The 25,874-nt window shown below is 35.3% G+C and overlaps 5 protein-coding genes across 6 annotated transcripts; 1 reads left to right on the top strand and 4 right to left on the bottom strand.

Moving 5' to 3' along the window:
• Positions 1–919: 919 nt before the first annotated feature.
• LOC118035205 (zinc finger CCCH domain-containing protein 25) lies at positions 920–3,952 on the top strand. The gene is made up of 4 exons (XM_035040723.2): positions 920–1,265; positions 1,509–1,618; positions 1,728–1,915; positions 2,954–3,952. The coding sequence occupies exons 1-4, from the start codon at positions 1,093–1,095 to the stop codon at positions 3,533–3,535; spliced, it is 1,053 nt and encodes a 350-aa protein (XP_034896614.1). The 5' UTR covers positions 920–1,092; the 3' UTR covers positions 3,536–3,952.
• Positions 3,953–4,808: 856 nt separating this feature from the next.
• On the bottom strand, positions 4,809–7,997 carry LOC118035207 (uncharacterized). The gene is made up of 4 exons (XM_035040725.2): positions 6,825–7,997; positions 6,149–6,194; positions 5,899–6,059; positions 4,809–5,821 (listed from the first exon to the last, which is right to left on the bottom strand). Exons 1-4 carry the CDS (start codon positions 7,035–7,037, stop codon positions 5,267–5,269), a joined length of 975 nt encoding a protein of 324 aa, XP_034896616.1. The 5' UTR covers positions 7,038–7,997; the 3' UTR covers positions 4,809–5,266.
• A 147-nt stretch (positions 7,998–8,144) lies between these two features.
• LOC118035206 (pentatricopeptide repeat-containing protein At2g29760, chloroplastic) lies at positions 8,145–10,931 on the bottom strand. Its single transcript, XM_035040724.2, has one exon. The coding sequence runs from the start codon at positions 10,722–10,724 to the stop codon at positions 8,508–8,510; it is 2,217 nt and encodes a 738-aa protein (XP_034896615.1). The 5' UTR covers positions 10,725–10,931; the 3' UTR covers positions 8,145–8,507.
• A 5,253-nt stretch (positions 10,932–16,184) lies between these two features.
• On the bottom strand, positions 16,185–17,933 carry LOC118035208 (UDP-glycosyltransferase 71K1-like). Its single transcript, XM_035040727.2, has one exon. The coding sequence runs from the start codon at positions 17,911–17,913 to the stop codon at positions 16,489–16,491; it is 1,425 nt and encodes a 474-aa protein (XP_034896618.1). The 5' UTR covers positions 17,914–17,933; the 3' UTR covers positions 16,185–16,488.
• Positions 17,934–22,478: 4,545 nt separating this feature from the next.
• LOC118035210 (UDP-glycosyltransferase 71K1-like) lies at positions 22,479–24,076 on the bottom strand. Of its 2 annotated transcripts, XM_035040729.2 has the most exons (2): positions 23,530–24,076; positions 22,479–23,412 (listed from the first exon to the last, which is right to left on the bottom strand). In XM_035040729.2, exons 1-2 carry the CDS (start codon positions 24,022–24,024, stop codon positions 22,609–22,611), a joined length of 1,299 nt encoding a protein of 432 aa, XP_034896620.1. In that variant the 5' UTR covers positions 24,025–24,076; the 3' UTR covers positions 22,479–22,608. The 2 variants fall into 2 exon arrangements, with proteins under 2 accessions (XP_034896620.1, XP_034896619.1); XM_035040728.2 differs by having other exon boundaries at positions 22,479–24,076.
• Positions 24,077–25,874: the final 1,798 nt, after the last annotated feature.

The following is a 25,874-nucleotide window of genomic DNA, read 5'->3' as shown; positions in this document are numbered from 1 at the left end:
TTCCAGCCTAGAATTCAAGTGATATATTTTAATATATAGTTTGTTTAAATTTTTTAGACTTGAATCTTGCATACAAAACTATTATTATCTTGTATTTAATTTTATTAAATAAAATAAAAAAGATAAAATTCAAATCCATAATCACCTAGTTAAATAAAATTCTAATACTATATTAAAAAACTATTTCAATTTAAAAACTTAAATTATTATAAGAGATATTAAAATATTATTTATATTATTCCAAAAAATTTAACCCCTCGGCCTCGGTAAAAAAAGTTAATTAGGATTTTATTATTATTGTTATTATTAATATGAGTGTCCGAATTAGCTCGTGTGTACTCTAATTAATCTTATAGGCCCTGAAGTTAATGATCATGTCCGGCTCATTCTTCATGTTTTTTATATCCTTGAATCTTGGAATGAATAAACAATTAAAAGTTAAAAATAAAGAATAAATGATATGAAGCTCGATATAATATTGATAAAAAATTAAAAGTTTAAGATAATATTTTTTTTAACATGGATGTTTGTACCAACTTGTGCATACCTTAATTAATTTTTTAAATTTTTAAAATTAATAATATATAAATTTTTAATGATCTCAAGATTTGTGAGATAATATTTTTTTGAAGTTTGTGATTGAAATTGAAAATTTTATGAATTATAAGGAAAACATACTTTACCTTTCTTCATTTTTATTTTGGTTACAATAATCAGCCTCTCCCATTCATCTACTTTGTAATCAATCATCAATGTTCTTTGATTATCTCCTTTTTCACATCATAAAAGTGAGATTAAACACCATAATAACCTAAAAAACCCATTTTTATACGAGCAAGTTCCCTAATAATCTCTTTTATTGGCTGTTATTCAGGGGAAAAAAAAAAAAAAAAAAAAAAACCCTTGTATTGGAACTTTGGAACCACGCGGGCGGGCTAGACAAGTCGGTCGAGTTAAACTGTGTTAAAACGACGAAATCACTTACCGGCCCATTAACGTTGGTGAAAAGAATCGAAGACATATCGGAGACAGAGAGAAGGAGAGAGGGAGGAGAGAAAAGAGAGGTTTAGAGAAGGAAAGGGGGCGGTAGCTATGAATCCGTTGACGCTGGTGAAACGAATCCAAAACATAAACTCAAAAGAAGCTGCGTTAGGGATTTCAGAGGAAGCATCATGGCATGCTAAGTACAAAGACTCTGCTTATGTCTTTGTGGGTGGCATTCCTTTCGATCTCACTGAAGGCGATCTCCTCGCTGTCTTTGCTCAGTAACTCTCTCTTTCCCTCTTCAATTCTGTGCATTTTTATTTTTAATTATTGATTAAAGGGTTCAACATTCGTGGGTTTTTTCTTTTGGTCTCGGAAAAGGCAGTGTGTGGTTTTCTGTTGATTATTACTGTTCTTATTTTCGGAGTTAGCTGCTTAATTAGAAGTGAGTTTGAAGGGATTAGCTAATAGATGATCTTGTTTTTTTCACTAATATTTATGTGTTTCAAAATGGGTTTTTCCAGATACGGGGAGGTCGTTGATGCTAATCTAGTAAGAGACAAGGGTACTGGTAAATCAAAAGGTTTTGCATTTATTGCATACGAGGATCAGAGAAGTACAAATCTTGCTGTAGGTTGGTTCCCCCTGTCTCTAGTATGCTTGCAAGGGACAGTAGTTACTACCTAAGTGTTTTTGCTTTCTAATATGCCTGCAATGGACAAATCTTTTTGGCTTTCTTTCAGATAATCTGAATGGAGCTCAGGTTCTTGGCCGAATTATAAGGGTTGACCACGTTACTAAGTACAAGAAGAAAGAAGAAGAAGATGAAGAGACAGCGCAGCAGAAGAGGGAGGCCCGGGGGGTTTGTCATGCGTTCCAGAGAGGTGAATGTAATCGTGGAGCTGGGTGCAGATTTTCCCATGATGAGCAAGTAAGGTTCATAGATCCCTGGGGAAGACATTTGTTGATATATCATTGTTTTTTGGATGGCTGTCCCTTTAGTAGTCTGCTTTTATATGCAATTAATAGGCATGGAAGCTTCAAAATGAATTTAAAGGTCTTAAAAACTAACATTTGATTTTAATATTTTCTCCTTTTCAACCTTATTCTTTATTTCCTTTTGAAATTAATTGGATGATAATGCTCATTGCACAGTACTCATCTTACATAAGAGAATCATTTTTCAAGTGTTTGTTTTTACGAGTTTTTCAGTATAATTTTACTCTTTTTTTTTTTATAAAGTAACTCGTTGATGTTCTAAAATCTAAACCGTTCTTTCATGCTATCCACATGCAGCTGGCTGCTCTAGTTTTAAAGGTTGCTCTTAGAAATTTGCCCATGAAATTGAACCACCCTGTCTGTAGTTGGCTGTGGTCAAATTGGTGACAAGTGACTTGCATATCCATTGATTTGAAGTCTGATTATTTAGCAGTCAGTGTTTGTTAATGTATATTTAGAATGAATCCTTGAATCAATGACCAGAGAAATTGCCCATGCCATGAAATAGTCCATGCATCGGAACTGCCCATCATAAGCAATTAAGCACTGATATAATGATTCCAATACTAACATTGAGATCAGTATTGATAATAGTTGATTGTGGTTTGAGATAAAATTTCTTTCTTGCTTACAAAGGTGGCTCATTGAGCTGGACAATGATGATTGAGAGTCTTTTCTAGTTGCTGCTTTAAGCCTTCAAGATATAGTTACTTCCTATTCACATACCTTCTTAATTGGCTGGGGATTTGTTTCTTTGATTTGGAAATCATCACTCAATCCTCTTAACTGCTTTGTTATTTTTTTTTTTTTTTTAATTCATCTCCTGACCAAGAGAATTATGTTATTGGTTTAAATTACTTTGTGGGGTAAGTTTGTTGAATGTGCTGTGCAGATTAGGTTCTTGCAACTCATTTTGCATTTCAATACAGCTGGCTCACATAATTATGCTTTGCTTTCTTTTTGTATCTAGAGAGCTGCAAACACAGGCTGGGGTGCTGAAGATAAAAGTTCTAGATGGGGACATGAAATGTTTGATGGTCCTAAGAAGAGTGAGGAAAGATCTAGCTATAACATGCCCTCAGAGAGCCACCCTAAACAAAATGATAGGAGGGAGGAAAAGAGATCAAGATGGCATGATGATAATGAGATTGTGCAGAAGCCAAGAGAAGATTATAACAGAAGGGAAGACAAGAAATTAAGAAGGCTCGAAGATGATGCATTTGTGCCAAAGCCAAGAGAAGATGATTATAAGAGAGATGAAAATAAATTGAAAAGGCACAAGGATATTGTACCTGAACTGAAGTTGAGAGGAGATAATTATAGAAAGGAGGAAAAAATATCAAGGAGGCATGATCGTGATGAATTTGAACCCAGGTCAAGAGAAGATGATGACACAAGGGAAGAAAGGAGATCAAGAAGGAATGAAACAGAGTCCTATTTTAGAGAAGAGCAAGATAAGAGACGAGGGGACAAATTGTCTGCACATGGGAGGGATTCTTCCTCCAATCGTCATCGAGAAAGAGATGATCACAGGCGTAAAGCAGAGAGATAATGCTCACATTACTAGATATGCTCACTTTGCCAGTACGCAACCAGATGATTCTTATCATGGTTTCTGATAGTGACAATGGCTTTTGTTTTGGGCACTAGGGTTGATCCCAGACTTTGTATTGTGAAACTTTGCATCAAAATCTGCATAGTTGCAGCTTGACAGAGCAGAGTGTCTGATGATATGTTTTTTCAAAAGGGATTGGTTTGTAGAACAGTTTGACGTCATTTAGGAAGAGGCAATCTCACATCTATATAATACGTAGAATGTTAATTGCAATTGGTTCATTGTATTGTGGTGGCATTCAATCCCTTTTTTCTACTGTAAGATGCCAATGGGTGCTTGCAAGTTCCAAGTACTTTAAAAAAGAAACACCCTATGGTCAGTCATATGGATGATTGCTCTGTTTTTCTTGAGTTATTTCTGAGCGGTAATTACCATAGATATTTGTGCTATGATTGGTTCAAATTTTTCACAGGTATATATGACAGGTATCTTGGATCGACATGCAAGGGATGGATGGCTTGTATTATGCATCTGATACTATTTCATTGTATTCTACAGGCCAAATGGCCGATAGCCCAATTGTGGTCTCACTTACTTTGTCATGACACCATTAACCGTCAGGCACTCGGTACTCACGCCTCCTTGAGGGCATGATCCTTTTGACCCGGTGCCTGCTTCATCTAGGATGTTGGTTAGAGGGTGTCAAAGCTGATGAATCGCATAGCTTGTAGTCTTCGTAATCCTTTTCTGTAGGTGTTACGTGAATAGATCCCAACAAATCAGAAGGTTCCAGGAGGTCACCAGAGGAGACTAGAAAACTGAGTTCTTGCCTCTGATATTACCCTTTTCTGTAGGAGTTCTTATCACATTTTATCTCAATCACAGCTGCCCTTTTAATTTACACGAGAGAGCGGAGAGCTGCTCAAATCGACGAGAGTTGAACGGATTGTTCGACTCTGCAAATTGTGAAAGAAAGTAACAATGCAATAGCCAGCCCAAGTTTCGATAGCAAAGCAGCTCGCCGATCCCTCTTTGATGAACCTCAAGGTTTGGACTTGATCCAGAGACGAGGAGTACTGACTTAAGATCGTATTTCAACACAGAAAGCACGTCCTGCTCTCCAGCGGTCGAACATTATGAAATGCTATCCTAGAAGTGCAGGAATGAAATGGCAGTATGCTTTTCAAGCCGTTTAGACTGGAAGCTGTTTTTGAAGCATATGTACTCCCAGGATGAGAGTCAAGTTCTTGAGTCGTAGAGCTAGCAAAAATTTAGGTGGAGTCATCTGAACCAGGAGTTCAACTCGACGAGATTCAGCCAGCAAAATTCTGGATCGGCAAATTAGCAAATTGCAAACTGGATCTCGGGTGCAAGATGTCTAAGACCTTAGCATCCTTCCATCGTGCAGCAAATTCAGTAGCATAACACAGCAAACAGCAAAGGGGCTGCGATATATATTTAATGAGGGGCACTAAGTACATTATTCAATAAGATAAAATTCAAACAGAAGCTATATTTACATAATCAAGTCCCGGATATATTTCAGCAGAAACAGGGAGAATGCGTGGATTATTGCTCCCAAAGCAGAAGTCTGAAAATAACAACAACAACAACAACAATTTGGTTCATCAAAAAGTTGCCCCAGGCACGTTTTTGGGCTTGGTTGCTTAGATTCCAATTGAGGTTTCAGCAAGGATGGAGGCTAGTTCCTTGGAAAGTGCTTCTTCGCTAGAGACTGCTTGTGGAGGATTTCAAACCAGGTACAAGAACAGTGCGTTGTTCATAAGTCAACAAGGTTTCTTCATCCTCCATGGTTACTGGGTTCTTGCAAGTTGGAGTTGTACAATTATTCTTGTCAGCTGGTACTGGCACCTCTTTTCTGCTACCAAAAGATTCCCCTGACTCAAGTTTTATGTCTGCATTAATTATATGTCCCTCCGCTGGATAGGCAATACCATTGACAACCTCATACTTACCATTTGATTTATCTTCTGCACAGGCAATGTGCCCTGAAAGCATTAAATCCTTGTTGACATCAGACATAACTTCTCCCCCCTGAAGAGAAACATTTCCAGCACCAACAGGCTCCAAATCTGGAGTATTGATCATTTGCTCCTCCATAATTTTTTGAGCTCCAGCATTTTCCCAATCCTCTGCAATCACTACACTGCTACTGCTTTCCCATGTCTTGAATATTCTGTCTGGACCAGGTTGCCAGACAATTTCTCCCGTGCTTCTTTTAAGAATATACTTGTATTGCATCGTCAAATCAATGCACACATCCTGCCATAATTCAGAGTTTGTATCATACACCTCATTGAATACCAGTAGAATAGTGTCTTTTAATAGTTCCTCCTTACCAGCTCAACACTCCATGTGTGTCCCTCTGACCAGTCGAGTGGTATGGCATTTGATGGATCCCACAGACCAATCATTGGGTCTTCCCCAACCAGGAGAAATTGCTCACCGAACATACACTCCTTCTGCAACTGGAACTTCACGTGAACAGTTTTTCCTGGTGCTGGGAGGCAGAGAAGCTACAATCAATATTTTGAGGTCACAGTAAGCACAAACTTGGATATAAGAATTTGGAACACAGTACTGACTTACTTATTTTTTGGTTCCCAGACACTGCAGTCTCGAAGCCAGTCAACACCTATTTGAAAATTTAAGCCAATCAAGATGAAACTATTATACGAACTTGATTAAGCTCCTATGTTGTGATAAAAACGAACTCCGGCAGAAAAAAAAGAACTCCAGCTTATCTTAATCTTAAGAGTGACCTCAGTGGAGCAACAGCATAACTCATTACCAATTTGAAACAAAACATGAAGGGTGCTCTTATACTACTTAAGTGGCACCATTGTTGCACCTCTGATATCAGAGAATCACAACGATGACTTTCAAGTTGTTCACATCAGCTAATTGACAATAACTAGTACTCTTTGTCAACATTGAACCTGCGCGTATCTTTAGAGGGGGAAATGCACTAAGCGATACTGTTGATCAATTATAATCAAGGAAATGGAAGTAATCAATGTTTAACATAGGTTTTTATGCATACAAACATGCTCATATGAGAAAGTCCACAGTAATGTATCCATTCTGATTACAATGCATAAATGAACCTGTCCTGTTTCTAAAGGCAAACATATGAGTTTATTTCTTATCCTGTTTATTGTTAAATGAAAAACATGATATAAGCAAGCAGAACCAAATCTTCAGATATCAATACAAATACACAAAGAAATAAGAATCCAAGAAACTTATTAAAGAAACAAGGCACCTCTGCATTAGATGCAGGATGGGATTTCATGACCAGCAATGGAACATCTCTGCGTCGACACAAAGCCAAATGATCAAAATGTGCTCTCTTTAGACTTGGAGATTGAGAAAAGCTAATATCAGATCGACCCAGTTGAGCTGATCTTGATGGTGATAAAGTTTTGTTATTGTTTTTTGTAAAGACCTTAGTGTACAAGCCAGTTAAAGTTTCCATTGCTAACAAACAAAAAGGCCAAAGCTTGGGTCTTGTTGAACTAGAAGAGACGTTTAGTATCTGTAGAGTGAGGAACGTGGCGGGTGTATTATATACACTTTGGGAAGACCAAGGAATGAGAAGGCTTCGGATCTAACATCAAGTTGTGGGTTTTTGACATGTGGCATATCAACAAGAGCTTGCTGGTTTGATTTTCTGTTAAACTCAACAGACCGGAGGGTTTCAAGGATCTTTACCAGGTTTTTTAGCTTCATCTTTCATTGTTTTGGATTGGTGCTCGGTCAAGACTCAAGACTCTTTAGAGCTCAGAATATGAAGAAGAACAAAAAAAAATCTTTACCTTCTGCTGGCCAGGATGAGTTTAATTTTTTACTAGGGTATTTCTTTAAGACGTGTCGTCCATTACTAAGAAACCTTGTATTTATGGGATTAGACGACACTTCATCTATCAGATCAATCTCGTTTCATGTTGCTGGATACTGGATTCTATTACAGAAACTTCAACATTTCAGCTACTGTCAACAGTACATGTAAAGGAATTGATGGTCCTGGTGAAGAAACTATCGCAGTTTAGGTACTGAACCCTCAACAGCGCAGAGCTTCCCAATGGGAGGTTTAAGATGTGGCTGCACCTGGAAGGACAAATGTGTTCAAGATATTCGAACTCACTTCAAAGAATTTGGAGCCCAAAATAATCATTGAACTTCAAGCAACAAGCTAAGTTGCTGACTCTTATGAAATCAGCAAAAAAAGTAAGTCAAATTATAACTCCACGGTAAAAATAGCAAGTTCTACATAGTAACAATGATTACTGCAGCACCCATCCCTGCAGTCAGGAGACAAGCTATCATCAACTAGAGGTTTGTACTCATCATTTAACAAAACAAAATGAAAGCCTCCAGCGGTAAATAGGTTCAAACTTCCCAAGGTTACAATATTTGCAAGTTCCTCCTAAAATCTACTCTTAACAGAGCTGGATTGCGATCAACTAAGCTTTACTCAAGAAATCGAATCCTCATCGGCGCATTCCAGAAATGTAATGGTTGACAATTTCCTCTAAGAGCCCATCAGTGTTCGTGAGTGTAATCATTTTCAGGGAACATAAAGTGCACAAAATAACACCGAGAATATAATTTCCAAGTTTTAAACTTCAATACTGACAACGTGCTGGGGAAAAGAAATAACTAGAAAACAAAAACAAAATCTGGATTTTCACATTCCATACATTTGCTTTGCATCACAGTTAAAAACAGAAATACCATCCAAGCAAGATGCTTCTTTCTTACTTAAGCTTGAAGCCCTGAGCAAACACCATGAGAAGTGCTGAAGACTTGATGAAAGTTTTTCAGCTTGGAACTCCCAGTTCTCCTACAACCCCATCACTCTTGCTTCCTCCCCAGACTACAATGAGGAATTATGTCATTCTGTAGAGAATTGAGGTGAAATCTTCAAACCATATTCCACCCTTATTTACCAGTAATCCATACATGAGCAATTCCCTCCACTAAAATGATGGAACCGATACCGATCTCTCAATAGTATATCTCTATTATAAAGTTTAGATATGAGCTTGGCAACTGAATGACAGTCCCCACAAACACGAAGATTTTTCACAATCCTAATTGGTTGTGATGGTTCCATCCTAATAAGCCCATAGGCAATTGCCAATTTTTCACTGTGAAGGTTAAGGGCATGCGCCTTCATGTATTCTTCTTCAACAAATTGTAGAAGGTGGGACTCGTCAGACACATAACCAGTTGATTTTATTCTAGCTACAATCTCGTCCAACTTAGAGTAGATTTCCGTGGAGAGAGGGTGAGAGTTATCTCCAACGAGAAACTCATGAATGATGCCATTAACCTCAATCGAGCTACAACCTGGTTCCTTCTCCAACCCAGAAACTTTCATGTGCTGCCTTAATCTAGAAACACAGTCCCATTTGCCTACTTTGGCATATATATTGGATAAGAGCACAAAAGCTCCATGATTATTGGAGTCTGTCTCAAGCAAACGACTACAAGCCATTTCAGCGAGCTCAACATTTCCATAAATTCTGCATGCTCCAAGTAGAGCACCCCACACAGAAGCACTTGGGACTATTGGCATTTTTTCTATTAATTCAACAGCTTCTTCAAGGCAGCCAGCACGACCAAGAATATCAACCATACAAGCATAATGTTTGCTACCAGGCACAACACCATAAACTGGCCTCATTTGATTGAAAAACAACCTGCCCTCATCCACTAGTCCCGAGTGACTACAAGCGCACAATAAATTGGTAAATGTCACAGCATTGGGCTTTACCTTAGTTTCTTGCATCTTTGAGAACAAATCAATAGCAGCTCTCCCATGCCCATGCATTGCCAACCCAGCAATCATGGCACTCCATACAAACACATCTCTCCTTTCCACAGAATAAAACACCTCAAGTGCCTTCTCTAGATGGCCACACTTAGAATACATGTCAATAAGCGAGGTTGTCAGATGGAAGTTTAACTTAATGCCTTGCTTCTTTATGTACACATGAATCCACCCACCTAAATCCATTGCTCCCAGCTGAGCACATGCTGCCAAGGTACTTGCAAGTGTAACTTCGTTTGGTTTTGTGTTCTTATTAAGCTGTAATTCACGGAAAATGGCTAGTGCCTCTTTTGGCTTCCCATTCTGTTGATAAGAAGATATTAATGCATTCCAGGCAGTAATATCTTCCCTGGGCATGACATCAAAAACCCTCCTAGCCGCATCATAATCACCCACTTTTGCATACCCATCAATCATAGTTGTCCACGAAACAATATCTTTCTCCTCCATCTTATCAAACAATCTTCTAGCATCTTCAAGGCTGCCACATTTCACATACATATCAAGCATTGCGTTACTCAAAATCAAATTTATATCAATCCCATTCCTCTCAATGTAATCGCAAGCCCATCTACCAAATTCCAAATCTATCTTCTTTGCACAAGCTGATAAAACTCCCACCATTGTCACACGATTGGGCCTCGCATTCTCCATCTTCATTCTTTTAAACAACTGCAATGCCTCCTCAGGGCTACCCCCTTGCACAAACCCCGATATCATTGAATTCCATGATACAATATCTTTCTCAACAATCTTCGAAAAAACTAAATAAGCCGAATCCAAATCCCCCGATGAGGAATAGAAATGAATAAGTGAGTTCGAAATAAACAAATCCGAACCAAACGATGCCTTCATAACCATTCCATGAATAGCTTGTCCAGCAAGTAAACTAGAAACCTCCGTGGCAGCCTTAATAACAAAAGGGAAAGTGTAACTGTTAGGAAAACGTTGGCTCTCATGAAGCATCTGGATAAATACCAAGAGGCCTTGGATGGGTTTGGGGCTTGAAGCAAAAGCACGAATGAGGGTGTTCCAAGTGTAGAGATTTGGTTGGGGAATTTGGTCGAACACCTTGCAAGCATAATCGAGGCTCGAGGGAGAGGACAAAGCACATGCAGTGAAGAGCTTGGTAGCCGATGGAGGGTCGAAGAAGAGACCAGTGCGTAGCATATGAGCATGGAGTTGTTTCAGGTGTTTTTTGTTGGCACATTTGTCAATGAGTACTGGGACTGTGGAGGGATTGCTTTTCTGTTCGTTATTGGCAGTTAAGAGGGTGGCGTTTGAGCTAATTGGGACAGAGGCAAGAGGGTTCCCTAGGGTTGCCATGGATGTTGAGATTATTTTTCCAATTTAGAGATTTGAAGACAGCATCCAGGTACCTGCCATCATCTTCTTTTGCAGACGTATCTCACTGCCGACATTTGATCATTTTGACTTGAAGCTGGCAAAGTACAGGCTGCAGCAGAAACAGTCAGCACTGGATGAATTATAGCTTAGCCTCTGTAGTTTACAAAACTAATTAATTAGTCCTTGTAATTTAAGAACTTATTATCAATCCTTATTTATTTTTAATTACATTTATAACATAATCCTTCGATTAAAACCTTAAATTATTTTGCATGGCCTATGCCCTATCATTTTCGATGCTTACATAAATTAGCCACGTGAAAATGAGTGATTTTATTTCATCAAGTATCTTTGCCTTTGTGTCTGATTCTGCAGTTTAGTGGTGCATCCTTTGTGTCTCTTTTCATCGTTGCCATGTTCTTCAAAAAAAGGACTTTTCTCTTCTCTTTTCTTTCTGGTTTTTGTGATTCTGCAGCGTGTCTTGGTTTTGTCAAATCTTAATGCATATGGTTTCATATTCTTTTCTTTATCCGTCTTGATGCACCCGTATTAGGTGCATATGTCTCACATCACATCGTGAGTTTTGTTTATCCAATAACAGTGCATGACAATTAGTTTTACAAAAAACCACCATCACGGACAATTGTATTTGTACATACAAAATCTTATGCTTTTGGTAAGCTTTGAGAACTTCTTTTGTTGTTTTTTTATAAAATTTAAAGAGATGTTTTTTGGTTACATGCCCCAATATAGGGTCACATATCATTTTTGTAATTATATATTTATATAGTGAATGAGGCAGCTATTATGGTATATAAATTTTGCTAAAAAAATATTGGTCGTTGAACACTAGATCTAGACCATTACAATATGTTAGTCATTTATTTTGCTCAACACTATTAAAAAATAAATTGTAGCAATTAAAATACAATAGAATAAATTATTCATTACTCTAGCTTTATTTGGAGCTCAATGATTACTTGGGGGGCTTACCACCAATTGTTTCGTTAATCTCTGTTAATATTTCAAGTCATCCTAGTTTCTTTTAAGAAAATAGGATCTGCAAGATATTTTTGTTTTGTTCTTATTTCATGCCTCTCCATGTAAACTTATTTTTTAATGCTGTATTTTACAAGTTTCAGTTCTGTATTTCTCCACTTTTCCTTATAACTCTTAACATATTTTATAAAATCTTAACATGCGAGCTATGTTGTTTATATTTGATGTTTTTTTTTTATTTTTTTATTTTTTTATGTATAGAGATGGTGATTATGTTGTCAAAACAAAACTTAATGAGCAAAGGTTCCAAGAAACATCAATGACCACATTGAAACAAGTTTTCAGTGGGCAATAGACACTTAATAAGCATGATCAATTGGACTGAACTTGAAATATGATAGTGGCTCTCTCAATTATTTTTTGTTTAACACAAAATAATTCATGTCTTCATTCAGATTATAGACATACAAGCTATTGTCCTAAAAAAATTAGAACATTAAGGGAAGCATGTTCTCCCTTGCGAAAATCACGAAGAGACATTGCAAAAAACAGAAACAACAAGGGAATCAAACTATGAGTAATTGAATTGTTCAATTTTCTCTATCAGTAAACACAATTAATAAAGAACAAAGTTTCAATGGCTGCAAAAAAAAAAAAAAAAAAAAACTCTCAAGAGATTAACTTAGATTTAATTAACATCTCATAAACAAGATGTGGATTATAAGTCAACACAAGACTGAAGAAAAAAAGCCTAATTTCGATCTTTGAACCTTTTAACAAGTAACCTCAAATTGCTACAATTAATTATTCATTAACACTAAACCAAAACAAAATCAATGCAAATCATTGTAAATTTTCTTCTTCTTCTTCAACACCAGGAAACATCGTAAAGGTGAAATTAGTATACGAAATAAATAAGTGGTTAGAAACACACAAAAATCAAGATACGATTATTACATCTTAAAAAAGAAACTGCATAATTCTACATTATTACACACCTGAAATACCAAGATCATAACCAAAAATCAGACCTCATGTTGCTGCAAAAAGGCAAGTGAAGAACACCCTGAATGTTAACTTTCCAAGGTATTCCTTTCCACCAGATGTTGGAGCGAAAGCCCCTCCAACCATCTCTCTTTCTTTCTATTTGTTTCTTTTACGTATGATTGGTGGAATGCTATATGAAATTATATATATATATATATATATATATATATATATATATATATATATATATATATATTGGTAGCAGCAATGAAAGAGTTTTCATGATAAAATCCTTCTTCCATAGTTAAAATATTTTGAAAAGTAGTTTTGAAAATATATTTGGATTTAGTTTTTGGAAAATTGGTTTGTTGTAAAGAAATAAGGGGTTTTGGAGTGGAAATGCCTCCTTGATGTTTTGAAAGTGGTTTAGAAATACTACTAGTTTGAGAGACAGAATCACTAGAGGTCTGTTGAGACACCTTTTGTAGCACCAGGAGCAATTCTGGCGATTTGGAAATGGTGTCGACCCAATGCCGGACTGCTTCTGTTTGGTCCTGTTGGGGTTTTGTAGTTTCTTCTTCTTCAATAACTGCCTCATACAAGATTTGATTGGTTTGGCAGCTAAGATAGCTGAAGACATGAGTTTTTATGGGACTTTTATCTGTTGTCTTGCTGCTACCGACATTGGTTTTGTCTGTTTGTAGTTGTAGTAACAGGTAATATTTGAAAAAAAAAAAAGCTTAAAACAAACAGGCTTAAAATAAAAAGGGACTCAAAACAGGTGAGTCTAAAATAGGGCTTTTGAACAGATGAGCCTGAGAAAGTTTGAATTTTTTTTTCTTTCCATCGTCACTCTACAAGTTCCAGGTTCTCAGAAGCCTCTTCTTCTTCCAGTATAATAGATCTGGGAAGAATTTTCAAAATCCCTTCTGTTATCAATATCCCTTATCACCAAACCTCTCCAAGAAAATCTACGTCCGATATCCCTTCTACTAGCTTCCAAAATACAAACTATAGTACCAATATCCCAAAACCTGTCTATATATATATATATAGTGAGTTGATTTAAGTATTTGTACCACTCGCAAATCCAAACATAAATATTGTACTTGATTTATCCAAGATTTAAATAATAACTTTATTTGTATCTCTAAAATATCTCAACAAATTTATATATATTTCTATCCAGAGTGCATGTAGAGTTGTTATTGAAATCAACTTGATTTGAGATTGATTAGGGTCACAATTCAGTTGAAAAGATAGAATTTGAACCGAGCTTTTCTCCAATATTTTAAGATCTTTACGCGAGAAATACTACTACTGTCAATCATAAATCACATATTAGCAGGGTCATTGATATTTCCCATTACAATATATATTAAATTATTTATCTTTTGTAAGAAAACCTTATCATTAATATCCATTTATCTAGCACGCAACAATGCATTTTTTTTAAAAAAAAAATATAGAGAGCTAAAGGTCAAAATCTTGACGGACATAGAAGTTTGATGTTTGCTTGCTGCTTAGCTTCTTAGTTTTGGAATAGCTATGCTAAGTTTGCTTCTCGAAACTCCATCAAAAATGCGATTCATAAAACTTTAGGGACACGACATATATAAGAATGATGGAAAGGAGAGTATGGCTAGTCATTATGCAAAAAATGAAAAGAAGCAACCGTTGCTCATTGACTGTTCTTTCACACTAATTTTGAAATGATTTGCATGGCCATTAATTACAGGGAAAAAACAAACAAACTTTGCGCATAAGTATTGGTTTTTAAGACACAAATGATTCATGATATTGTATATTAATTTATATATGTTGACAATTAAAACTTGGGTTATATATTCATTAAGACATTTTGTTTTTTTTAGATATAAATTGTTTTGCCTTTCATTCCTATTTTTTACACTTGCCATTGCTTAGTACTTCTTTTTAATATATGATTCAACACCCAACTTTCCTAGCCAAGACCCTTGAAAGATTATGTAGACTCATCAAATGAACGTCTCTACGAAGATGATGACAGTCCTGCACTAGGACTTTCAAAGATGCAATGCCTCTCCATTTCATCACCTGAAAAGGTATGCATCTACAAATCACCTCTTTGTTTAACAAAAATTAGATCAATCACAATCAACTATATCATTCTCACTTTCTAATTACCTTCCTTTCTTTATGAACTCATATACTCAGCAACAATTACATCTTTATTTCTCATTTCTAATTTATCTTTAAGAATATTTAATGTTTATTGTTTTATAAAAAAATTTATAACTTACCGTTACACTTATCTTTTGCTATAAGAAAACAATTGTCATTCAATTAATCAATGCTTTTTTATCCAACATGGTAAGTTGATTGGACATCTTTATTACTTACTTTGTTAATATAATCTGCCGCTCATTGACATTCAGTTCTCTATCTATATGTATAAAGCATAAAATATTTAAATCTAAATACTTTTGTTATACTTGGATTTAACTATCTTTACTTAATTTTTGCTAACTAACTTTATGAATGTGATATCTTTTGCTATATAACATTTCTGAAAAAAAAAAAAAAAACTTGTGAATTTAAACACCCGCAGGATTACACGGGTATCAAAGCTAGTAATTATCGACAACTTGTGGTCTTGCTTCACGATCTTGCTGGTACATGGCACATGCCATCATCCAACTTCGTAATTTGCTAATGTCTCTCTTCGAGGCATCCTATCTTGGAACTTGGAAGAATGAATAAATGAATAGTTTTCCTCGATAAAACAAAGACACGTGTCCAGCTACACAATATAGAAATCCCATGCAAAGAAGTCCATCAAATCAAATCCTCCTGTGCATTTTCCAAACCCTAATTGTTAGTAATTAAATTCAACCTGAGCTTATTATAATTAGCTTAACAGATCCAGTTGTATCCGTACACTGATGACTGATCATGTCATCGGATCGAAATCTAGCCGTAAAAATAATAATAAAAAAGAGTAAAAATAATTAAGTCTTGATAGTTTTCTCCTAATGGCATATCCACAGAAGATTTGAAGAACAATTATAAGATGAAATTCGACGAACATCAACATAATCTTAAGATTTAAAAGACTGGTTCACTAAAGTTTTTGGACGGACCCGTAATTATCTAAACAGCTCGGCTAAAAAGACCACGTCCATGGTTTAACGTTGTCAAGATGGGGTGAACAGTAAACAGAGAATCCTAGAGCTTCTTTTTGTTTTTTTTTTTCCTTCTGAACAAAAATTCTAGAGCTCACTCCTCGAATGCCAAACAACAAACACAGTGAGCTTGGTAGTCTTGCAGAATCAAAGATTAATGGGAAAAAAAAGACTTGCAAAAATGACTTGGAGGTCCATATGACAGAAATATATATATAAGACAGCAACTCTGCAATCGTATCCTTGTAAAGACTGCACGATGAAATTTAAACTTAAGGACTTCAAATCTGATATATTTGTTTCTGCAGAAGGAGCCATAACAGGACTCTTTAACAATATAGAAGATCAAGTCGAGAAAACATCACACACCTTGGAAACTAGAAGAACAACTAGAGAGATTCACAAGACAGCAAAACGAAAGGCTAACACCTTGGAAACTGGAAGAACAACTAGAGAGATTCACGAGACAACAAAACGAAAGGCTTATGTATGGAAAACATTGCTAACGTTTTACATCAAGGAATACCTTATTTTTCACACACAATTTCTTCAACTACAATGGAAATCAACCCTTACTAGCAGGCGCGCGGTATTCATATCAGTTGTTTCCTGTTATATATATCCTGGATGAGTTGTGTGATGGAAGTGAAAGAAGATCCACCATCCATCACAGCCTTCCTGCCTTTCTCGCTCATTTCTTTCACCTTCTTCCTCACCTCACTATCACTTTGCATAACACATATTACAGATTTTGCCATCTCATCTGCCGTCACAAGATCACCACCTACCCTGGAATCCAGTTTCAGCTCCACTGACAGTCCCAATTCCTTCACCATCGTAAATGCATTAAGCTGCTGTTCAGCATATATAGGAAATGTAACGATAGGAACACCGTACCACAAGCTCTCCGAGATGGAGTTCCACCCACAATGAGACACGAACCCTCCTATTGCCCTGTGAGCTAGGACTTCAACCTGCGGTGCCCATCCACACATAATCCCTCGTCCTTCTATGCGTTCCAAGAATCCTTCTGGTAACACATCTTCAGGATTCGTGAACTGATTAGACGGAGAGTGTGGAAAACGCATGGACCACAAGAATCTGAACCCACTTTGCTCGATGCCAAGTGCTATTTCTTTCACTTGTGGGGGGCTAAAGCTCCCAAAGCTTCCGAAGCATAGAAACACCACAGATGATTGAGGCTGTTCATCAAGCCATTTCATGATTTTGTCCAACTGATCCTGGTTTATTTCAGGGTGAGGCTGACCCTTTAGGTGTAGCACTGGCCCGACAGGGTAAACTGGAGGGATTCGGTGATCATCAGAGAAGGACCTAAGCACAAAAGGCTCCAGCTCAGCAAACGTGTTCACGATTATACCTTTTCCATCCTTGAACCTTTGAGCAACCTTAACATAAGCAGCATAACCACCATGTTTATTAAATACAGCATCAGGCAATACTCGTGCTGGAACAGGATTGAAAAAACCTGGTACTAACGAATCAGGATCAGACATTTGCATCTCCTCGCTGATTTCATCATGGCGTTTGGGTAGGTTTAGCATAAGACCCAAGAATCCTGCGTTGGAGGTTACGAAGATATAAGGAGGGAGACTGAATTCATTTGCAATGTCAATCATGGACACGCAAAAGAAATCAACAATAAACCCGGCAACTCGGACATCCGAGTTAGACAGGGATGATATAATATCCGTGACAGTAGTTTTGACATGGGGTATGTAACTTTCAACGAAATCACAGATATAAGCTTCTGGGGATATCGTTAAAAGCTCTGGTGGGGGAGGATCCACTTGGGGAAGATCAACGAGTTTGATGCGGGGCTGTGATGCAGCGAGTGATCTGGTGTATGAATTAATAGATGGAATAAAGGGAACGTTCATAACAAGTGCTGTGATTGATAATCGATCATCATGGTCGAGCAGGCGCTTTGCTAATTCAAGGCCTGATGCTAAGTGACCGAAACCGGGGCCTGGAACAAAAATCAGCTCTTCTTTCTTCATCGCTTCTTCTATGATCTTCCTTTCTACCTCTTTCTCCTTCTCGTTTATCTACTTACTCGTAGTCTCCCCACAAGTCATAAAGGGTCAAAGGCTCAAAGCCTTATTTCCTCTGGCCCGAACATCGACGGAAAATGAATTGTTTTAATTTTTTTTAATTTTTTTTTAATCGAAGAGTACGCAACACCCATTAAGGTAGTGTTTGAGACTGCGTTTCTATCCATGTTTTGTAAAATTTTGAATTTTTTTTTACTAAAATTGAGTGTGGTTTGTACGTTTTGGATCGTTTTGATATGCTGATGTCAAAAATAATTTTTAAAAAATAAAAAAATATCATTGGCATGTATTTCGGCACGAAAAACTATTTAAAAAGCAACCACTACCACACTGCCAAACACGCTCTAATTGTTTGCCTGCTCGCAAGGTATTTTCTCTAGTTTTGGGCCGATTCATTTATAAGATATTTTATCTGGAGAGATGTTGTCGGTTGGCCCCCATGTGGAATCGAGGTTTCTCAATTTTGATTATTAGTGATTTGGTAAAATTGCTTATTTTAGTTGAAATTAGGTGGTTGGTGTTATATGATATAAGTTAGCTTATTTTTTTATCATAAAAAAATATCAAGACAACATAAGTGTTTCTATAAAAAAATAATTCAGATCATTAACTTGATTAAGTTTAATAAGATCATATGATTTCTATAACATGAAATAAAAAATACAACGACAATAAAATGAGCCAACGAAAAAAATTGACACAAAAAAAAAGATTAAAAAAATTATTAGAGACTAATTGGGTTAGCATGCTAAATATACAATCTAATTGTGATATCATGGTAACCCCGTCAAAAGCAAGTTGAATAAAACAATGATGTTTAATTATCAAATAATTTAATGTAAAAAAAATTAAAGGCACATAAGCAATAACTAAAATAATGAGGTCTAAATTGATACAAAAATAAAATAAAACCAATTGATGAGGAACTAAATTAAAGAAAAAAAAATATTTTTTTAAAAAAGAAATCCAACATGAAATCAAATGAATAAAGACTAAATTCGATATGAAAAGCCACCTTTATATTTTACCAAGGAGAAGAGATGAGAGAGAAAGGAGGGGGGGGAGTTCACTAGAGCCACATCGTACATCCTTCACCAACACATGCCTATCCACCATAAAGATCTCAATGAGTCGCTCCCAACACCACTATCGATGGAGGTGTTTGTCCGTCGATCGAAAGCCTGTGTTGCACGTGCTTTTTCTACTTGATGACGCGTGTGTTGCACGTGCATAAAACTTTTACATTTTTATTTTAATTTCTCAAAATACCATATTGCCCCTTACCTAACATAATATGAATGAAAAAACCAACATGAAAAGACCAAAAAGCTCCTTAATGCAAGTTATATATTTTTTGTTTGTAAAGGCACTTTAGCAATTGCATTGTGCTTTGAAAAGAAAAAACCAAAAATACCATTGACCAAAAGTTTAGAAAATTTAATATTTAAAGATATTTTAGACAATACTGACACGATCAAAAGATTGATGTCTTCTCCTAAGTGCAGGAGTGTCGAAGTAATAAATAACTCGGCAAGACCGAGGTTAAACCACAAGAAGATTAACTATATAAATTATAAATAATAACGGCGACGCTGACGACTTTGAGATGTAAGATTAATGTGAAGATTAAACAAGGATAAAATAATTGTCAATGTTAGATGATCCACTAATAGTATTAGAAATAAGTATAGTATAAACTCTTTTTATTAATCAACTGAAAACCACGCACAAAGGAGGTTCCAAACGGATGATTTATCTTTAATAGTTCATTATAAATTTTTAACATGATCATATTAATTATCTTATTTAAGTAACACCAAATTTTTAAATATTGTCAGGAATTCATGATGCTAACTTATTTTAACAATAAATCAAGTTCCTTTCATAGCACAAGTGTAGGTTATACCATACGGTTGGTTATGAAAGTGCCAATCATTTGTTATACCAAATGTTATACAACACAAATTTAGATTAACCATTTAACAAGCAAGGTATTAAGAATTAGTAAGATAAAAAGATAAGACATGTTAATAACAAATTTTCTTGGATATAAACATTGAAGTCCATGTTAAATTTATATTATACCTATTCTAACACCATTAGTGAAACCTTTTCACCTTGACATAATAAATTTAGCTAAATATAATGAAGAAGATAAATATAAATAAACAACATAAGAACATAAGTATAGTAAAGGAAATGAAAAGCATAAACAAGAGATTAAGAAAAATATAACATGAAATAAAACTTAAACATTACAAAAATATAAAAAAAGAAATAAAGAGCATGATCTTGATTTGGAAACCAAGATGCCCAAATGCATGGCAAATGCCTCCTTTTATATGCCAAAATTTAGAACTATTGATTTGATGACTAATTGTTGAGTGGGTGGCCACATCTTCACTTAGTGACAGTCTTTATCTTCTTATCTGAATAAAACATCATTGATAACGTCTGAATTTGAACCACCTGTATCATGAAAGTTCTAGGAAATTGTCTCATCTTTTCAGGAAAAAAAATTGAGGTCATTTGGACTTTTAGAACTCAAAATATGGGCTGCACACTGAATAATGTCTGGGTTGCAGGACAGATTCAGACTTCTCCGTTATTGCTATAATTTGGACTTGAAAACAACCTTTTTAAATCTTGGACTCCACATGAAAGCTTTAAGCCTATGTGTTATCTTTTTATCCATATAAAGCAGATCTAAATCTGAGATCTAGAACTCTAGATATGACCTAATTACCGAATAATATTCTAGTTTGGACTGAATCACCATATCTTTTCTAAGTTTGGCCATCTCTTTGTCCTTTCAATTTCAGTACTTAAACTCATCAATCAAATCTTTCATTTATGTGATAGGCATGCATTTAAGATGAACATTTACCATAAATTAAAAGTATCTTATATTATTAAATATATTATTATAAAACATGCTTTAGTTCAAGAGTTATTGCTACTTCAAGTGCAAAATGATGATATAAAACCTTGATAAAAAATGCACTTTTAAGTACTAATCAAATACATTATGCAAATTAAAATTAAAAGTACTATTCCATTAACCCCTTCCAAGCTTGCAATGACAAATTGATCTCGTTGAAAAGATATTTTTGCCCCTGAAAGTAAGTTACATGGGTTTCAATGTGAAGGGTAAAATGATCTTTCACTATGCAAATCTATACTGAAATGTGGACCATCCACAATATTTATACTATCTCCTTTTGTTTTGTTAATGGATTCACTCATTTTGTTGAAAAATATTCTTTAATAAAAATTCATTAACATGAAACATTAATAAGATTAAAATAAATTATGGATATAACAAATTGACTTTAAAGAAGCATTAGCATGTATATTTTTTTTATGAAACCCAAGTTTCTCTATTCATGTTTTTAAAACTCAGACTAACCAAGCAAGTCAACTTGGAACTTTGCCGACCCAAACCCTAGATCGGTCCATATTTTTCCTGCCATCTTTGTTATAATTCTCATGTGCTAGTGGTTGATCAAGAAGTAACCCAAACAAAATTCTATTACAGAAATTTTGCATTTTTATCTTAATTCATAACTGCATGAAGTGGATATCTCATGATTCAAAACTAACTCCTGTGACAATGAGCTCAAAACTTCTCTCATCATAGCAGTGACCACTCTGCTTGCACTGCAACTCAGAATACAAAGTCAAAAGCATCTCCTTTGACTCGTTATTTTTCTCTAGGATTTTAAAATTATGTTTAATGATTATCGCACACAACTAATCTTAAGAACTATCATGTCCAATGTTGAATCACACAAAGCCAACAGGACAAATGATGCAACAAAGTGGATTCATTTAATCGGTTAACAGTCCTTAATTCCCGGATTGATCAATTTAGTTTTTAATTAACTCTTCAATTTTTATAGACAATAAAATTATAATTATTCTTGATAGAGTACAAGGAGAAATAAATTATAATTTAAATCATTTTAATATGTTAATAAAAAAATAATTTTTTATATAAAATAAAAAATATTTTAAAAAGTAAACATTCTAAAAGACTGCTTCGAAGTCTTTGGACTGGCTCGCCTTTTTCTAACTGGCCGACGGACCCGTAATTATCCAAACAGCTCGGCAAACAAGACCACGTCCATGGTGTCACGTTGTCAAGATAGGGTGAACAGTAAACAGAGAATCCTAGAGCCTTTTTTCCTTCTGAACAAAAATTCTAGAGCTCACTCCTCGAATGCCAAGCAACAAACACAGAGAGCTTGCTAGTCTTGCAGAATCAAAGATTAATGGGAAAAAAAAAAGACTTGCAAAAATGACTTGGAGGTCCATATGACAGAAATATATAAGACAGCAACTCTGCAATCCTATCCTTGTAAAGACTGCATGATGAAATTTGAAGACTTCAAATCTGATATATTTGTTTCTGCAAAAGGAGCTATAACAGGACTCTGTAACAATATCGAAGATCAAGTTGAGAAAACATCACACCTTGGAAACTAGAAGAACAAGTAGAGAGATTCAGGAGACAGCAAAATGAAAGGCTGATATATGGAAAGCATTGCTAACGTTTTACATCCAGGAATACCTTATTTTTCACACACAATTTCTTCAACTACAATGGAAATCAACCCTTGCTAGCAGGCGGTATTCATATCAGTTGTTTCCTGTTATATCCTGGATGAGTTGTGTGATGGAAGTGAAAGAAGATCCACCATCCATCACAGCCTTCCTGCCTTTCTCGCTCATTTCTTTCACCTTCTTCCTCACCTCACTATCACTTTGCATAACACATATTACAGATTTTGCTATCTCATCTGCCGTCACAAGATCACCACCTACCCTGTAATCCAGTTTCAGCTCCACTGACAGTCCCAATTCCCTCACCATCCTAAAAGCATTAAGCTGCTGTTCAGCATATATAGGAAATGTAACGATAGGAACACCGTACCACAAGCTCTCCAAGATGGAGTTCCACCCACAATGAGACACGAACCCTCCTATTGCCTTGTGAGCTAGGACTTCAACCTGCGGTGCCCATCCACACATTATCCCTCGTCCTTCTATGCGTTCCAAGAATCCTTCTGGTAACACATCTTCAGGATTCGTGAACTGATTAGACGGAGAGCCTGGAAAACGCATGGACCACAAGAATTTGATCCCACTTTGCTCGATGCCAAGTGCTATTTCTTTCACTTGTGGGGGGCTAAAGCTCCCAAAGCTTCCGAAGCATAGAAACACCACAGATGATTGAGGCTGTTCATCAAGCCATTTCATGATTTTGTCCAACTGATCCTGGTTTATTTCAGGGTGAGGCTGACCCTTTAGGTGGAGCACTGGCCCGACAGGGTAAACTGGAGGGATTCGGTGATCATCAGAGAAGGACCTAAGCGCAAAAGGCTCCAGCTCAGCAAATGTGTTCACGATTATACCTTTTCCATCCTTGAACCTTTGAGCAACCTTAACATAAGCAGCATAACCACCATGTTTATTAAATACAGCATCAGGCAAGACTCGTGATGGAACAGGATTGAAAAAACCTGGTATTAACAAATCAGGATCAGACATTTGCATCACCTCGCTGATTTCATCATGGCGTTTGGGTAGGTTTAGCATAAGACCCAAGAATCCTGCATTGGAGGTTACGAAAATATAAGGAGGGAGACTGAATTCATTTGCAATGTCAATCATGGACACGCAAAAGAAATCAAAAATAAACCCGGCAACTCGGACATCCGAGTTCGACAGGGATGATATAATATCCGTGACAGTAGTTTTGACATGGGGTATGTAACTTTCAACGAAATCACAGATATAAGCTTCTGCAGATTTCGTTAAGAGCTCTGGTGGGGGAGGATCCACTTGGGGAAGATCAACGAGTTTGATGCGGGATTGTGATGCAGTGAGAGATCTGGTGTATGAATTAATAGATGGAGTAAAGGGCATGTTCATAACAAGTGTTGTGATTGATAATCGATCATCATGGTCGAGCAGGCGCTTTGCTAATTCAAGGCCTGATGCTAAGTGACCGATACCGGGGCCTGGAACAAAAATCAGCTCTTCTTTCATCATTGCTTTTTCCCTGATCTTTCTTGCGACTTTTTCTCCTTTTTATTTATGTTGTTTGAGATTATAGTTTGTAGTTATTTTTTAAATATATTTTTTTATGTTTTAAAAATTATTTTTAATATAATATATTATTAAAATTTAAAGTAAAAACATTAAAAAAAATATTAATTTTAAAAAAATTAATATTTTTTTAAAATATAAAAACAAACTCCATCTACCTCCAAAAGTCATAAAGGGACACCTGACCCGAAAATGAACAGAAAATGAAAATGTAATTTTTTTTTTTTTTTTTTATCAAAAAGTTGCCATCCAGATGCTGAAGTGCTATCCAAATTACTTTTTTCTTTAAGAGGACGCAAACACCCACTAATTGTTTGCCAGCTCGCAATGTATCTTCTCTAGTTTTGGGCCGAATTCATTTATAAGATATTTTATCTGCCACGATGCAGAGTCGGTTGTCCCACATGTGGAATCTAGGTTTCTCAATTTTGTTTGTTAGTGATTTGGTAAAAATGCTTACCAAAAAACAAGAAATTTGTTTTAATAAAAATATGGTTAATAAATATATTTTAGTTAAAATTAGGTGGTTCGTATCATACGATGTAAGATTGCTTAATTTGTTATAATAAAAAAATGTCAAGACAACTTAAGTTTTTTTATAAAAATAATAATTCAAGTTATTAACTTTATTAAGTTTAATAAAATCGAATGATTTTTATAGCATGAAATAAGAAATATAACGACAAAACAATGATCTAACAAAAAAAATTGACACAAAAACAAAATTTATCAGACTAATTGAGTTAGTATGCTAAATATCCAACTTGATTGTAATATCAGGACAAACCCGTTAAAAACAAGTTGAATAAAATAATGACATTCAATTATCAAATAATTCAATATAAAAAAAATTAAAGGCACATAAGCAATAATTAAAATAATAGGAACTAAATTGATACAAAAATAAAATAAAATCAATTAATGAGGAACTAAATTGAAGAAAAAAATATTTTTTTAAAAAAAGAAATCAAACATGAAATCAAATGAATAAAACTAAATTAGATATGAAAAACAAATTAAAAATCACCTTTATATTTTACCAAAAAAAAGAGAGAAGAAAGAATAGAGAAGAGACGGGGGGTGGAATTGATTAGAGCTACACCATACATCCTTCGCCGACACACACCGATTTTTCATAAAAATATTAATGAGTTGCTCCTAACACTACTATTGATGGAGGTGTTTGTCCACTGGAGAAGTTTACATATGTCACTCAAAGAGCCGAGCTTCTTTTACTCGCTGATACATGTGTTGCACATGTTAACAACTTTTTTATATATATATTTTTTAATTTCTCAAAATACCATATTGCCCTTTACCTAACATAATATCAATAAAAAAACCAACATGAAAAGACTAAAAAGCCTCTTAATGCAAGTTATATATTTTTTGTTTGTAAGGGCACTTTAGTAATTGCATTGGCTTTGAAAAGAGAAAAACCAAAAATACCCCTAACCAAAACAAAATTTAATATATAAAGGTATTTTAGACAATACACTATGCAAATTAAAAGTACTATTCTAGCCCCTTCCAAGCTTGCAATGACAAATTAATCTCGTTGAAAAGATGTTTTTGCCCCTGAAAGTAAGTTACATGGGTTTCAATGTAAAGGGTAAAATGGTCTTTCATTGTGCAAAACAATAGTGAAATATGAGACCATCCACAGTAAAATACTGATCCTTTCATTTTGTTAATGGATTCACTCATTTTGTTGAAAAATATTCTTTAATAAAAATTCATTAACATGGAACATTAATAAAATTAAAATAAATTATAAATAAATAATAAATTAA

The sequence above is a fragment of the Populus alba genome, chromosome 9 (assembly GCF_005239225.2).
Source record: "Populus alba chromosome 9, ASM523922v2, whole genome shotgun sequence".
NCBI lineage: Eukaryota > Viridiplantae > Streptophyta > Magnoliopsida > Malpighiales > Salicaceae > Populus > Populus alba.
Note: the sequence above shows the minus strand (reverse complement) of the source record. Positions and strands in the feature narration are given on the sequence as shown.